Source organism: Mytilus galloprovincialis, chromosome 9 (genome assembly GCF_965363235.1).
Source record: "Mytilus galloprovincialis chromosome 9, xbMytGall1.hap1.1, whole genome shotgun sequence".
Taxonomy (NCBI): Eukaryota; Metazoa; Mollusca; class Bivalvia; order Mytilida; family Mytilidae; genus Mytilus; species Mytilus galloprovincialis.
Window position 1 is genome coordinate 30,406,318 of NC_134846.1, and position 17,042 is coordinate 30,423,359.

The window sequence follows — 17,042 nt, forward strand, 5'->3', positions numbered from 1 at the left end:
GCTTAATCCGCTATTTTCTACATAGGGAAATACCTTTACCAAGTTAGGAACAGGATTTGGATTGATTGAACATTGATTTTGACATTTTGATATTTACATTTTCAATTTTCCTAGGAGATTTTGTTATTTTACGGTTTTCTATCCCATCAGAAATTAAGAAATTGTCAAGAACAATTCAAATCCCTCAGGCAAAGTTGACTTTAGATAAAAGTGGCGAGTTTTATGTCCAGACAGTTCTGTATATTGATAGGTTACTACATCGTAGGCATTGTAATAAATGCATGGGTTTGCACGTTCCTGGTGAACGGTAAAATGTAGAAAAGTGCATAGGACAAAGAACAGCAATCAATATGAAGTAAAAGATGATTTTGTTTTTGGTCTGCATTTTAATAACTTTAAGATTGCTTCCAGTACAATACAGTTACTGCAGTTATTTAAATACGGTTTATTTTGTTATTTATTTTATGTTTTTGGCATCTGTAATCTGTTCTTTATTTATATGTTCACATATATTGAGATTTGTCTATGACTATTAATTGCATACTTGCTTGTTTATTCTTGAAAATATATTTTTCTTTAGGCTATTTGTTATTTCTGCTATTTCCTTAATGTCACGGTGTGATGACCAACCTATCCTTTTTGATGAATTTAAGTAATATACCAACAGTTTATCCCTTTTAAGTCTCTTCATTTCAGCAAAGTGTTTTCTTGATTTATTTTGATTTTTTAGTTCTTCTACTTAGTGTTTGTATTGCTCACCTGATATCAATCCCTTCTTGTTACAAACATCTTATGATAATAAAAATCAGTTGCACAAAGAACACATAGCAATAATATAATTTACACGAAGCATAGTATCGTATTGTTAAAATGTGAAGGCTTGAAATATATAAAAAAAAAATACTTTTTTATTCAATAATTAATTAGAAATCATAACGTAGAAACAAACAAATGTAAAAGAAATGGTCTGATAATGATGTTATACATGAAATATAAATATTGATAACATTAGCAGGTTCAACTACTGTAATAGACAACTTTCGAGTTTGATGCATTTCCTTTACAAACTTTGGTTTTAGTAAACACCATTCGTGCGTTTAGGGGCATTGTCACTTCCGTTCAAATGTTAAGCGAATGGTTTGAAAACTATGATGCTATATTTCACAAAGTATTCGGCAAATAGGATTCTCGTAGTTGACAATCAGCACTACTGTTATCAGGAAGTTGTGATTAAGTACCTACAGAACAAATATTATTTCTAGTTTATCCTGCACAATGAATATCAGTAAGACGTTTGATGAACGTTTTAATAGTGCAAGGATACAGGCGACCCCTCGATCTGATTGATGACGTCATAAAGGCGCTCATAATTGACGAATTCTAATTGAAACGTTCATCTATAATTCAGAAATCGGAGGTTATGCGAAGGCTTCAGGAAGATCTGCAATTACTGCACTCCAAAATAAGTTTTCACCGATTCCTTTTTTGTACCTAAGATGCGGAGTACTGTCTAATAAAGTACGCAGGGGACTTGTCATATTTTTTGAGGTGATATTTTCAAGCATCACTAACAGAAGTGCATCTCTGTCTTGTTGACGTCTTCTTTCTTGAATTATATCGACTTCCCACACTACAAACCATTAAAGTCTGAAATGGCCTATATCTGTACTCGACTGTACTGATTTTAACTCGACCAGTCTGAATTGGTCTGACTTTTATTTGACATTACTCGACCCCAGTCTGAACCATACTTGACTGTACTGAATCGTACTTGACCCTTATCTTTGCCGTTGAAAATAGTCTGAACTATTACTCGACCAGTCTGAAACAGTCTTAACCCATTATCGACATGTACTCCACCTATTTTTCCAGTCTAAACCATACTTAACCAAAGGTCTGAACAATACTCGACCAGTCTGAACCATACTAGACCAAAAAACCTCTACTTTTTTAACTGTTAAAATAAATTTCTTTTTAACTTATATATATATATATATATATATAACAACAGCCAACAAAATTTATAAAAAAATTAACCTTATAAAAGAAATATATCTCTGATTATATTTAGGATAAAAAAAAATATATTATATATAGCTTATATAAAAAAGGCATAAAATTAAATAAATAAATAAAATTGTTTTTCTGATTAGTGGCGAAATATAAAGTATAACCTCTGCTTGGGGGCAAACTCATAAATAAGATCACACCTGGCCAGAGGTATTAAATTCTAAATAACATTGATTCAAAATTGCAACATCCTGTTTAAATTAAATAACAAGGACTTTCGAATATACATGTATGTACTAGATAAGTAATACACGAATTTAAGAAAATAGGGCTTTCTTTTTACCTGTAAAACACACATGTACTGAGATAATAAGAACATATTAAAGTGCTTTATGTATGCCATGTTAATTTGACAAAAAAAAAATACTTAAATTAATTGAAATATTTTTTTACTGATACTTTGGAATACATTTCCTTTTTTAAAAAGGTTATCAAGGATTGCTATGGAAATTCTATTATTAGGATTAGATTAAATTCTTGGTTTAATAAAACAAAACAATTAAGCTCTCATTTTTTTTAAATTTATTAAGTTGTTTCACATACTATTTTATATATATCTTAATAAAAACATTCACAGCATTATTACCTGAACTCAACTGACACCATAAATCTATACTAGGCTTAAGTTAATGGTGAAAATAGTCCAGTTACCATAAAATACTTACGAAATATTTATAAAATTTTGAATAATACTGAAAATATTAGTCACAACTCATTTTTTTTTAGATTTTTTGATAGCTTGTGTTTTATTTATATTTTAAAAGTTGATATACATTATTATGTAAGTTTTCATTAATATTGAGTTGAAGTTATATTATGGTTGATTATTGTGAAATCTTAATTTCAATACTGTATTGAATCCATTTTTAATTTCAAGTTGTTGTTCAAATTCCATTTTTATTAAAAGAATTCCTAAATTGATAAAATTCAGTTGAAAGATACAAAGAATAGGTCTAGGTTGGTTAAGACTAGGTCTAGTATTGTTCAGACTAGGTCGAGTACAGTTCAGACTAGGTCGAGTACGCTTCAGAATAGGTCGAGTACGGTTCAGACTCGTATAAAATGGTTAAGTACTGGTCAAGTACACATTCAGACTGTTAAGTATGGTTCAGACTACAGTCGAGTATTATCAAGTAAATCTCAGACGAATTCAGACTGGTCGAGTAAAAATCAGTACAGTCGAGTACAGATATAGGCCATTTCAGATTTTTAATGGTTTGTAGTGCCATTGACACCGTTCACTTTTAGCAAATGCATTTGAAATTATAACAACAACCTTCCATGACTTTTTAAGGAATTTATCAACGTTTCCACATATAGATTCTCCTACATCAAAGTCTCTGTGATGAATACAGAACTTGAATCCCTCCTCATTTTCAAGTTTTTTGACAAAGTCGTCATGGACCCATATTCGGTTTTCGTCACAGTAAACAACAAAAGCGTGATATTCATAATCATCGCTATTCAAAATAGGAAGATACCCCTTTCGTCTAAACCTCTTAACTTTGAGAAGGTACAAAACGTTCTTAACATTTGTATTACATTTCAGAAAAATTATCATTGTCGATATCAAAAGGCAAGCTAATGCAGAAATCGAAACCACAACTAAAAATATAGGGTTGCAAGTCAAAAAGGAAGGATTGTATTCTTTTAACAAAACTCAATTATAACTGTCTGGTGTAGTATAATAATAACGATATGGGTACTGTAAAAGCGTTATATTTGTTTGCCTTAACCAACTGACAAACCATATCTGCTCACAAATACACGCATATGGATTTTTTGCTAGACTTATCGATTTCAAATTTTGAAGTAACGCAGTTGGAAAAGATTATTCGTTTATTATCTTTATCAAATTATGACTTAGATCTAGATTTTGTAAGATATTTTATAAGATTTCAGCAAATTTAAATTTAAACATGTTTTTTTATTGAATTCCTTGTAGAAAAATGTTTAAATATGTTATTTTTCGGTTTTACACCGTGTTCGACATTGCATTTCCTGTTTATGTCAATTATTCTACAATTTGAAAAGCAAATTGATCTGATCTTCAAATGAAATACTACCTAATATAAAATAGTCTAAAGCGAATTTATTACAGTAACAGATAAGTCTCTAAGTGATGTCTTGAAAATGCAATAAAGGCAAAGTTTGAAACACTTAATTCTAGAGTAATATTTATCGTTCATCATGTAAATCTGCTACGCTGAATGTAAAACTATCATTTTTAGCTCACCTGGCCCGAAGAACTTTTACAAAAATCTTCTCCTCTGAAACTACTGGACCAAATTAAACCAAACTTGGCCACAATCATCATTGGTGTATTTAGTTTTAAAAATGTGTCTGGTGATCCGGCCAACCAACCAAGATGGCCGCCATGGTTATAAATAGAACATAGGGGTAAAATGTAGTTTTTGGCTTATAACTCAAAAACCAAAGCATTAAGAGCAAATCTAACATGGGGTAAAATTGTTAATCAGGTCAAGATCTACCTGTCCCGAAATTTTTAGATGAATCAGACAACCCGTTGTTGGGTTGCTGCCCCTGAATCAGTAATTTTAAGGAAATTTTGCTGTTTTTGGTTATTATCTTGAATATTATTATGGATAGAGATAAACTGTAAAAAGCAATGATGTTCAGCAAAGTAAGATTTACAAATTAGTCAACATGACCGAAATGGTCAATTTACCCCCTAAGGAGTTACTTGTATTGTCCTTTATAGTCAATTTTTAACAATTTTCATAAAATTTGTAAATTTTTATTAACATTTTCCACTGAAACTATTGGGTCAAGTTCATTATAGATAGAGATAATTGTAAGCAGCAAGAATGTTCAGTAAAGTTAGATGTACAAACACATCACCATTACCAAAACACAATTTTGTCATGAATCCATCTGCGTCCTTTGTTTAATATTCACATAGACCAAGGTGAGCGACACAGGCTCTTTAGAGCCTCTAAGTTTTAAGTTCGAGTAAATTTGCATATAATGGTTAAAAAATTTAACCTTAATTTTCCAAAAAGCAATTTGAGAATGATTGCTTTAAGCAGTCTGCTATCTATTGTGCTTTTAATTTTGAAAAAAAAGTTTCAAGATTCTTTCATTGTAATCATTTTAACGCTCTTCTTGAAATAAGAATTCGATCAGATTTAAAACGATCAGTTTCTTTTAAGTATTCAATAAAGGGAAACTAAAAGATTCGTTTTGCATTTTTAATTTTTACCTTAAAAAATAAAGAACAATGAGCAAAAATGCTACCTGAAGATAAAAACTCTGGAAATGAACATTTAAAAATTACTCCGAAGGAAGGAAAAAAAGATAAAAGTTTTTGAACTGGAACGATGATGCACATAATCATTTGCATTTACATTGCCCCACCTTAAATAATTATTATCCTCAGTAAATCCGAGGATTTGAAATTGACTGACAGATTGTTTTTCTTTGATCAGAAAGCATCCTAATATACTCTTTAAAAAGGAGTATTTGTATAAAGCACATCATAAGTGGGGACAAGGTCTTTATTTCGTCTAATAAATCTATCTAGTGGAATTACCTTGTAAATCATCTGCTTAATGTCCATGAAGAATCGTATTCGATATTGCAATTTCTGTCAAGTTTATTTCTTGTCAGCCATCAGCGAACCATTTGATCATGAAATGCATTTTAATGTGCATTAGATACATATGAACGTTCTCAAAACTTAGAACTTGCACCAATCTAAACAAAAACAAACAAACTTGCTTTTTCTTCATTAATATTTCTGGGAAACTTTACCTGACGTGAATGATATATTGGTTTATAATGGACACACTCACTGTTGGACTATCAAACTTGAAATCATCAACATATGTAGCTAAGCAAAATTAAATGAATAATCTTAATTGATACCTCATGAGAGAAACAATCCTGTCGTACACCATGTATTATATACTTATAGATTATTACATGGCATTTACCATATTGGCCGGGGTATCAGCCCTAGACTCCCATATCAAGCCAGAGGGCTTTAGGTGGGTCATGGGCTGATACTACAGCAAATATGGAAAATGACATTTAATAATCGATTAATCACATATTTTGAAGCTGGAGGAAAAAGAAAGCATATATCAAATTATGTTTAATATTTTTAACAAAAATTCAAAAAAACATTTGAAAAAAAAAATTGAAAAAAAATTTAAAAAAAACAGTTGTTGGCATGACACGGGTTATGTTCTTCTCATATATTTTATGATAGTCTGATACTAAACCCTAACGCGAGAGATTGTGCCTGATATTCATATGATGAAGACATAATCTTTCAATCAGTCTAATTGAGGTCTGGAGCTGGCATGTAAGTTAACTGCTAGTAGTCTGTTGTTATTTATGTATTATTGTCATTTTATTTATTTTCTTTTGTTACATCTTCTGACATCGGACTCGGACTTTTCCTGAACTGAATTTTAATGTGCGTATTGTTATGCGTTTACTTTTCTATATTGGCTAGAGGTATAGGGGGAGGGTTGAGATCTCATAAACATGGTTAACCCCGCCGCAATTTTGCTCCTGTCCCAAGTCAGGAGCCTCTGGCCTTTGTTAGTCTTGTATGATTTTTAATTTTAGTTTCTTGTGTATAATTCGGAGTCTAGTATGACGTCCATTATCACTGTACTAGAATACATATTTTTAAGGGGCCAGCTGAAGGAAGCCTACGGGTGCGTAAGTTTCTCGCTACATTGAAGACCCATTGGTGACCTTCGGCTGTTGTCTGCTGTATGGTCGGGTTGTTGTCGCTTTGACACATTCCCCATTTCCTTTCTCAATTTTATCACAGTGAGTTAACAAAATTTGTATCATAGTGAGAAAAGTTTTATGAAAATTTTAACAAATAATTAACAATAAACATATTATTTCTCACAGTACAAATAGCAAGTGTTACATTTCAAATTAATGCTGAGGAAGAATACACGTATCGCTATTTGTAAATATGTTCTGCTTGAACTTTCTATGTTATACAAGTTGAACTATCACTTTTCCATTGTGGCGTCATATATTTCTATTATGACGTCAACATTTTACAGGAACTTTTGTGATTCCAGACAGATAACTATTTCCACTGGTGATATTTACATTTTTTCTGCTACAGCAGAATCATAACTATCTATTGTTTTAAAGACTTCATTGTTTTTATTCATTGTATTTTCATTTATTACTCGGAAAAATTTCCTGATCGACTAATTGCTCAGATGACATTTTGTTTACAAATACTTTTTTATTGACAGGTTCTTTTCCGGAAGTCAAAGTCGGGGGATCAATATCGATTTCGGGGGCTGACATCGATATTGGCCCAGAGGGCTGATAACCAACCTTGAATTCCGGCTATTATTGGCCATGCAAAAACGTACATATCAGTACAACATATGTGATAAATGTAATATACATAGAAGGGACTATATACAATAAGAATATACAACAGCTGTTGACTGAAAATATTAATATTCATTTACTTTATTTGAAAAAAAACCAATAATCATACATAAAGTAAATAGAAGAAAATAGGTCAACAGATTATTCTCCTGCTACTGCTCTCTTTGTATAAAACACGCCATTTCAATTTTAACTCGTTAGACTTGAGACGATTATTCTATTAACATTAGATCTATGACAGCATATTGATAACATACCGTGGATGCATTATTATTCGCTTGATACCAATATTTCTGGGTTTCAATGGTACAGGTGAATAATTATCAAAGGTACCAGGATTATTATTTAATATGCCAGACGCGCGTTTCGTCTTCATAAGACTCATCAGTGACGCTTAGATCTAAATATGTATAAAGCCAAACAAGTATAAAGTTGAAGAGCATTGAGGACCCAACATTCCAAAACGTTAACCACGAATTTAAATGTTCGATGAATAACACATTTCTATAAAGTTGTATTCAGACTTTAGCAGAACCATGAAATCACTTATCCATGAAAATGCAAGGTTTTCTGAATCCACGAAAATAAATGAATCCAAAGTAAACGGTACAAATTTTTCTTCACCGGATGCGCATTTAGACAAAAGTGTCTTCAGTGATGCTCATTGCATAAATGTTTGAAAATCAAAAGCTTATTAAAAGGATAAAGAGCTAAAAACGAAAAAAGACAAAAAAGTTATTCAATATCGAAATCCGAGAAAGCAATCCGCGCTTTGTATGAAGGAGATACATTCCTTTCGTGAGATGAGACAGGAACACATTGTATCAGGGAAAATTTGGCGACAGTCAACACGACCATTTCTAGACCCTGCTGCTGAGAACATTACTAAAAAACAGAAACAAAAAAATCGACCTAATTGAATCGGTATTCATATGAACTTCAATTTAACTCCATACCTAGAGATGGATAACTCATGCATTCAGCGTGTTCGGTTATTCCAAGGAAAAGAATGTCAACATCGAAAACGAAACTAAGGTTAATAATTTGAATGAATGATTCGATCCACAAAAACAAATTCTTATATAGGTAGAAACGATGATAAACATATATTTTTAATCTATATTATAATTATGATTTGAACAGACCTAGAAAAATGCTATAGCACGAGTTCACTTTGTATTTATATCATTATTTATGTTTATATCGCTTATATGACCATCGAAGGTCTTCGGAGTTCAATTTGATAATTAATTGGATTGCATCAAAATTAAAAACTTCACAAGAAACGAAGCTACATATTATCGAGCCAATGCCCTGTAAATTGTTTATCTCAGACTTTTTATAAATTGGATACACTTTACATGGTTATAATTCCTATATGAAAATTGGAGTCAAATCGGTGAACATGACTTTGACAGCTAGTGCCCTTAAAAGGACATAACCTAATGATATCATCGGAAACCACACTTTCAGATTGATGGCCTACTTCAGACAATACGTCATACATCCTTGTTATACATTTGATTTTTGAAAAACCGATATTTCATAAATCCAATAACCAAAGTGAATATCAGTTTTTGCGAAAGTGACAATACAATATTAGCTTCACTTGTATTTTACTAGTAGATGCCGAGATCAACACTTACGGTCAAACACAGTAAACGATCTATGTTACAGATGTTGATATAATTTGTCAGACAATGTTGACCCGTTGAACTATAATTGAAAATCTGATGAATTGATGCATTTATCTCTTTTGTTATTAAGAAATGACTGTAATATTTGTTCTGTTTATGAAGAAATAACATAAAAAATTTGGTGTACACTGAATAACGCGCGTAGCGGGTAATTTAACAGTGTGCACCACATTTTTTATGTTATTTCGAATAGACAGAAAAAATATTACAGTCGTTTTTTATAATTTAATTGTTAATTCCATTTTAAACCGTAGAAAACCATGAAAAAACGTTGATGACGTCACGGTCACATGACTAAATTATGTCTATGGGCTGATAACAAAATAACGTCAGCCAATCAGTAGACGCGTTACATCCAAAATTAAATTATTCTAAAATATTACTGATTATATTCTTTCAAAATAGCTGAATATTTGTTCAAGAAAAACGTTCTGAAATTTTTCTTATATAAACAAATCTTAAGTTTCTACTTCATAGAATTTCTATTTTAATAATGGAGAATAATTCTTGATTGCTGCGTCAACGAAGTAACAAATCCTACTCGCACTGATGGCATGAACATATGCACAGACACACTTGTTAAGAGTGTTTTAATTCTTACACTGTACTTTTTTATCTGGTTGACAACCATAATAGATTTTCACGTGAGAGTAAATATCTAACAGCACATAAAAGAACAGGAGCAGTTATCTAGTTAAAAAACAACTTGTGGCACTTTTACGAGTTAAAGGGTTCTTAACTCTTTTCCCCCAAGGATTTATAAAATAAAACACCACAGCATCAACCCCTCCCCTAAGTTCTTTTTAAATTTAATTTTGATCATTGTTTAAGATTTCTGTGACGTGTTTCGTGTAATGCTCTTTGCCTCTTCGTAAATTTTCTTCTATGTATTTTTTTTTTCGACTTCTAGCAATTTTGAGAAATAAAATTGAAAAAATAAAACAATAAAACAATTAGCAACAGTATAATTGACATGCCATGGAAAATGGAAACATTTTTTATTCAGTAAAAAATACAGGGAGAAAATCCCGCACCCGGATGTGTGCTTCAGCTGGCCCTAAACAAAAATGTATACTAGTTCAGTGATAATGGACGTCATAATTTACTCCGTCTTATATTATAAAATCTTAAATTTTTATTCCATAGATTTTAGACAAAAAAACTAAGGTGTTGTCAATACAGGAATTTTCGTTTAAATGATGTAGGATAATTCTGAATTGCTGCGTCGACAAATTCACAAAATCCTGATGGCATCATATGCATGTACACAATTGTTAAGAGTGTTTTGATTCCTACAGTTTACATTTGTTTTATCTATTTACAACCATAATAGATTTGCACGAAAGAGTAAATAGCAAACAGAACATAAAAGAAGAGAAGCAGTTAACTAATTGAAGAACAACTGACAACGTAGACATATTTGTACCATTTGTATACGTAAAATCAAGTCCTTTCAAAAATTATTTTGTCATCGGTTACTTCCAATACGATAAGAGTCCTATATAATTTATCATGTCACATATCAATAACGGCCTCGACAATCTTATTAAAAAAAAGGACAATCTCTAATGCTAAAATGAAAATCAATAAAACTTTTAGCGTTTGAATGATTGGATAACTATTTAAACATTCATTAATAATTCTGATTGGTAGCGACAGGAGATTTTTCTAATTAGGACTTCTTACAATTATCAATTAAAAAGTGAACTTTGACACACATTTTATCTAACCAAATGTTCAATCAAATATAATATCTATAATTCAGAAACGGGAGGTTGTCCTATGGCTTTTCGAAGATCTTCAATAACTGCAGTCCAAAATAGATTTTCACCAATTCCTTTTGTGTACCTCAGGTGCGGGGTACTGTCTAGTAAAGTACGCAGAGGACTTGTCATGTTTTTCGATGTGATATTTTCAAGCATCACTAACAGAAGCGCATCTCTGCCTTGTCGACGTCTTCTCTCCTGAATTATATCGACTTCCCATTGACACCATTCACTTTTGGCAAATGCATTTGATATTATAACAACAACCTTCCATGACTTTTTCAGATATTTATCAAAGTTCCCACTGACTGTTTCTCCAACCTCAAAGTCTCTGTGATATATACACAACTTAAATCCCTGCTCATTTTCAAGTCTTTTTACGAAGTCGTCATGTACCCATATTCGGTTTTCATCGCAATAAACAACAAAAGCGTGAAATTCAAAATCATCGCTATTTACTATAGGCATATAACCATGTCGCCTAAACTGTTTAACTTTGAAAAGGTAAAATAAGTTCTTCACATTTGTATTACATTTAAGAAAAATTACCATTGTCGAAATTAACAGGCAAGCTAATGCAGAAATTGAAATCACAACCAAATATATTGGGTTGCACGACAAAAAGGAAGGTTTGTAATCTTTTAACAGTTTTCCATTAAAATTGTCTGGTGTAGTACAATAATAACGAATTGGATAGTCGACCACCGTAATGTTTGTCCTCTGTAACCAAGTAACAAACCAAATCTGTTCACAAGTACAAGAAAATTGATTTTTACCTAAATTTATCTTTTTCAAATTTGTGAGTAATGCAGTCGGAAACGATGATTTATTTATAGTCTTTATCAGATTATGGGATAAATCTATATATTGTAAAGATTGCATATGATCAAACACATTTATACCCCATCCATATATTCGATTGAATCTGATGACAAGCGTTTCAATCACAGGTAGTTCTGGAAATACGTTGTCAGGCAAATAGCCCAGTCTAGTATTTTCTAAATTGATGTACCTTAATCGTTTCAATGGTGATAATAACCGAGGCAAAATTGTTACATTCAAAAAATTTCCACTAAGATCAAGATATGTTAAGTTGTTGCAGCTGGACAGCATCCTACTTTGCTCTGACGTGAATAGACTTTGAAAATGAAATTCACAATTTCGGAGGGATAACATTTGCAATGACGGTATATTAAAAGATCCGTTTTCAATTTTTTTTAATCTTTTTCCTATAGCTTCTAGACTAAGGTCAGTTAATTTTTTTAACTGGGTAAAACTGTCGTTGGGAATTCTTTCTATCAAGTTGTGACCAATTCTCAATGTTTTGAGCCTCGGAAAACAACGAAATTGTCCAATATTTTCAATTTTATTACCGCTAAGGGATAAATAGTTTAAATTTGGAAGTGCACTGTTATTACCATTATTTAAACAAAACTTGGGAAATTTTGTTATTTCATTTTTTTCTAGATAAAGTTTCCGCAGGCTCAAAATACTGTCTGGTATAATTGATGAAATTTTATTAAAACTTACTCGCAGATGTAGCAAACGAGACATATTTGAAAACCATGAGAAATTTAACAGTTGCAGATAATTTCTGTCGAGGGTAATGCTAATTTTATTTGCTTGTAATGCCTTAAACATGTCGCCTGGAAGACATTTCCAATTGTTGCCTGTTAATTCTAGATATTTCAAACGTGAAGGTTTCATGTTGGTCAATACGTTCATTACGTCAATTGCTGACAAGGATTGCTCGGATGAGATTGTCAAGGACTTAATTTTTATGAAAGTAGAAAATGTATCAGGCTCCAGTCGAACTATGGCATTGTTTATAAAACTAAGCTTATATATAACATTGAAAGTTAAGTTTTTAGTTCTTTCTTTTGATAATGTACCAATATGTCCATCAAGAAAAGTTACTGATTCAACGTCTTTCGGAAAACGTGGAATATAAGTAAGATTTTTACCAGAGCATATGGCTGCAAATTTTGTACATTTGCAAAGCTCAATCGGACATTTAATTTCATCGTGGCTTTTGACCTGCATAATTAAACCGAGGAATGAATAAATATGGATATTTGCCATAACAATTCCAAAATATCGGAAACCTGAAATATAAAATAAAAAAACGGTCATTTACCTTTTATACCAAACTGATGAGAGACATAAGTGTAAGTATAAACATAGGAGTTGCTAAAACATGTATTAGAGCAATACGTTCGCCTTTAAAATTTCAAAAATGTTAAATGTGTAAGCAATTCGACATGTTTAATTGTATGGTAAATTTTATGAGTGAATGCAATTGTTGATACAATCTTGACACTTTGGCTTGCAGTGTAAAAGATAGAAGGGAGAAAGGATACGTTCTGAAACGTTTAATTGCCAACAAAAGTCGCGATAAATACATAAACCTTCCTAATATTTTTCATTATTAATAATTCCGCTTGAAAATATCTCTCTACATTAAGGATGTACTTAGGTGATGTTTTGGAATAATTCAATGTCAATTGTTCGGACTCCTTAGTGTTTTTCGATACGATACAAGGTAAAATATTTTGCCCTATAACATCTATCTTTTGACACAAGACTAAGCTTATTAAAGGTTATTTGAAAAAAATTAAGCAAATTCTTAATTTTCTTTCTTTTGATTTGAGACCCAAATTATACCGATGCAAATATAAGGTAAAAGTCCGAGTTAGCCTTTTCCAGCCATATTTTATAAATCAAATATCTCGAAAACGAACTCCATGACCTATCAATATTTTGTAGCTAATTTTGATATTTAACTAATACTCTTCCAGCTTAAAGTATCAATTTGGAATTCTTGATTTATTTAATTTTACCTTAGATCACATAAGTACATCCTTAAGCCCCAGTCCCACAAGACCACGATCGCACCACTCTCACCGCGATCTAAAATAAATTTAGATCATAGTGAGGGGCGGTATGAGCGGAATGAAGATATAAATTGACGTTGCTTTCACGATGCTACTACGTCCTAATTACGCTTCTGCAACGATCCCGCTACGATTATACCACGTTCTTGCCGCGCTTATTCTGCGACCTCACTACTTTCATCAATATCTTTCTACGCACAGCAGGTTCTCACTACGACCATACCACGAGTTATCCGTAGGGAGCTCTGATAGTAACGAATCTTGATCAAGCAGAGATGTCGGACCGACCATTCCAACCTAAATTACAACCTATCGCCGGTCCTTATTGTCCTCAAATGACGATATTTTAGTGCACGATAGCAGAGATGACACAGATGTGTCAAATTATATATAGGAAGATGTGGTATGAGTGCCAATGAGACAACTATTCATCCAAGTAACAATTTATAAAAGTAAACTCTTATAGGCCAAAGTACGACCTTCAACACGGAGCCTTGTCTCACACCGAACAGCAAGCTATAAAGGGCCCCAACAATTACTAGTGTTAAACCATTCAAACGGGAAAACCAGCTGTCTAATCTATATAAAAACGAGAAGCATGATTGAGCCGTTAGAGAAAATGGACAAGAAATCTAATTACAAACAGACAAACAAAACCTGGAAAGATTTAATATTTTTTTGTAAAATGACAATGAGAATGGTGGTCGTAGTATGAACATAGTCAGGTCGTACGAAGAGCGTGATGAAGACGGCAAGGACGTGCTATCAGCGTACTATGGTCTTGAAAAAGAGTGGTGTAAACGTAGTAAAGTCGTAGTGGAAGCGTAGTAGGGTCGCGGTGAGAACGTGATGGTCGTAGTGAGGTCATAATAACGTCGCTGTCAGATTGTAGCGCAGTCTCTTCGAATAGAATCACGCTTTCGCTACGATGGTACAGCGACCTTTGCGATCTTACTACGACCTTACTGCGCTCTTACTACGCTTCTACCACGATCGGATTTCGCAACGACCGCACCACGATTGTTTTGAATATATTCAAAGTTGGCCACGCTCATCACGATCTTGAAGACCTCATTGACTTGGGTGGAGAAATGTCTCATTGGCACTCATACCACATCTTCTTATATTCATATTTTTATGAAAAATATACACTAGTAACCCGAATTTAACTTGATCGGACAAAAACGCATTAACGCTGTTTAAATGAGATTAATCGTCATTTGATAAAGATTGACAAAAATTAAAAATCATTTTTAATTTATTTCAATGCATATCAAATCATTTTAATGCCAGTCAAATAGATTCGCTTGCAGTCGTTCAATTTAATTCAAGTTGGCGGTAAGTTACGTCAAACAAATAGGCCACGCCCCCGTTAAACTATTTCAAACTGGTATTAATTCGTTTTAAACCGTGTTGAGACCCGAGCTTTTAACAGGTAAATCACTCAAGCAAAACAACATCGATGTATCTTTCGTTTATTTGTTTCAAACTTTATCGACTTATATATATAAATGCGTGTATTCTTATTAAAGTCATATACTTCACAATTTAAACAAATGAATGATCATTCAATACACGTAACATATAAGGAATTTAAATAAAAAAATAAAATATTGATGCACGGTTTAAAAAATTTAAAACTTGTGAATCTGTTAAAAATAAAATAGTTAGATGTTTAACATATTTTTAATTTGCCCAAATGCAGTAGATCTTTATCTCACATATTCGTTTCAAAACTTGCTGAGTGCTATGAAAACTTGTGACATGTCAGTAATGTATGGTCCATTGCAATGACTTACGAAACTTTAGGTATTCCTGTATATTTCCGTTTCTCTTTTTCTGTCTTACTATAGTGTACTCGTAAATTAAATATAGACACGGAAATTAAAGTAACTTACAAAAATTATTTATTTTTCACATAGTTTAAATCGATGTATCTTATATTTTCGGTCAACAACAAATATTCCCTAGCTGTATATTGATATATGAAATAGCTTGTAATAAAAGCAATGTTGTGTTAAATAATAAAATTAATGAAGATAATGTTGACATTTGTTGAATTTAATAAACAGTTAAGTCTTGCACAACTTTGTAAATGAAGGAACAGCTCAATAAACTTTTAAAACTGTTTCAAATTGTAATATCGGTCACTGCCGCGAAACGGGCGTTAATTGTGGAAAAGCAGCACAATACGAAAATTGTGAATTGTGGTTCCGATTCTGTAAAGGGATTATTGTGTTGCCATGCACCGTGACGTACAAAAAGTCTTGCTATGAACATATATTCTGTTTATATGAGATAAATTTTAGTCTGCGATAACGATGGGTTGGTTGATTTAAGTTTTACGACCTTGACTTGCTCAAAGTCGACATTATCTTAGGTCTAATGCATTTTAAAAAAAACATATATTTACGTTTAGGACATTTAATATAAGTCTACCTACCAAATTAAAATCAACAGAAACATTATTAAAATAAACAAGAATGGAAAAGAAACAATTATGCATTGTTGCTCTGATATAATTTTTATTTATTTTTTTTTTTTTTCTCAACACTCAGATTGGTTGTGAACTGGCCAATACCTTATTTATGTGAAAAAAAATCTAAATTACCTTAATATAATATACAACCATAGTGGTTGAGAATGTTAGTAAAATTAATTGTATTATTTAATTTAGATTCTTTATTTCTTATAAAACCAAGTGAACGGTAAAAAGAAAGATATTTTTACATATAATATTAACATACAGATTTTGCGTATGACAAGTTTGCACAAAGCGAGCAACAAGAATGAGAGATTGGTGATCAGCCTGGAGAACATACTTTTATGTATATATAATTCAAATTAATTTACACAAATTTTTCAAAACACAATATTTTTTGAAATAAATAAAGTGCCCAATTTTGAAACATTTACTCGGCTTACATAGTTAGGTTTAAGAAAATGTCTTCTACTTTCTGTTAGAGTTGTGCAGTTTAGAATATAGTGAAATACATCAACCTATCTCTTGAGAGTTACAAAGTACACAGTACCTTTCCTGTCTCATAATTCTACGCCATCTACCGGTTGCTATAGGTAACCGATGATTTCCAGTTCTAAACATATACAACGTTATCTTATCTTTATAACGTAATAAGTCTAAATATTCTGCAAATTCAAAGATTTCTTTAAACAGTTTTTAACATAATACTTTTGGAGAATATTCCATTTCT

The 17,042-nt window shown here is 31.9% G+C and overlaps 1 protein-coding gene across 1 annotated transcript in view; it reads right to left on the bottom strand.

The window, feature by feature from the left end:
* Window positions 1-10,875: 10,875 nt before the first annotated feature.
* The window catches only part of LOC143044783 (toll-like receptor 1), a 43,292-nt gene continuing 37,125 nt past the window's right edge, over window positions 10,876-17,042 (bottom strand). The window contains exon 2 of the mRNA XM_076216943.1: window positions 10,876-13,041. Within this exon, the coding sequence (XP_076073058.1) occupies window positions 10,925-13,018 (2,094 nt within the window). The 5' untranslated portion in view covers window positions 13,019-13,041 and the 3' untranslated portion in view covers window positions 10,876-10,924. The remainder of the gene's footprint in view (window positions 13,042-17,042) is intronic.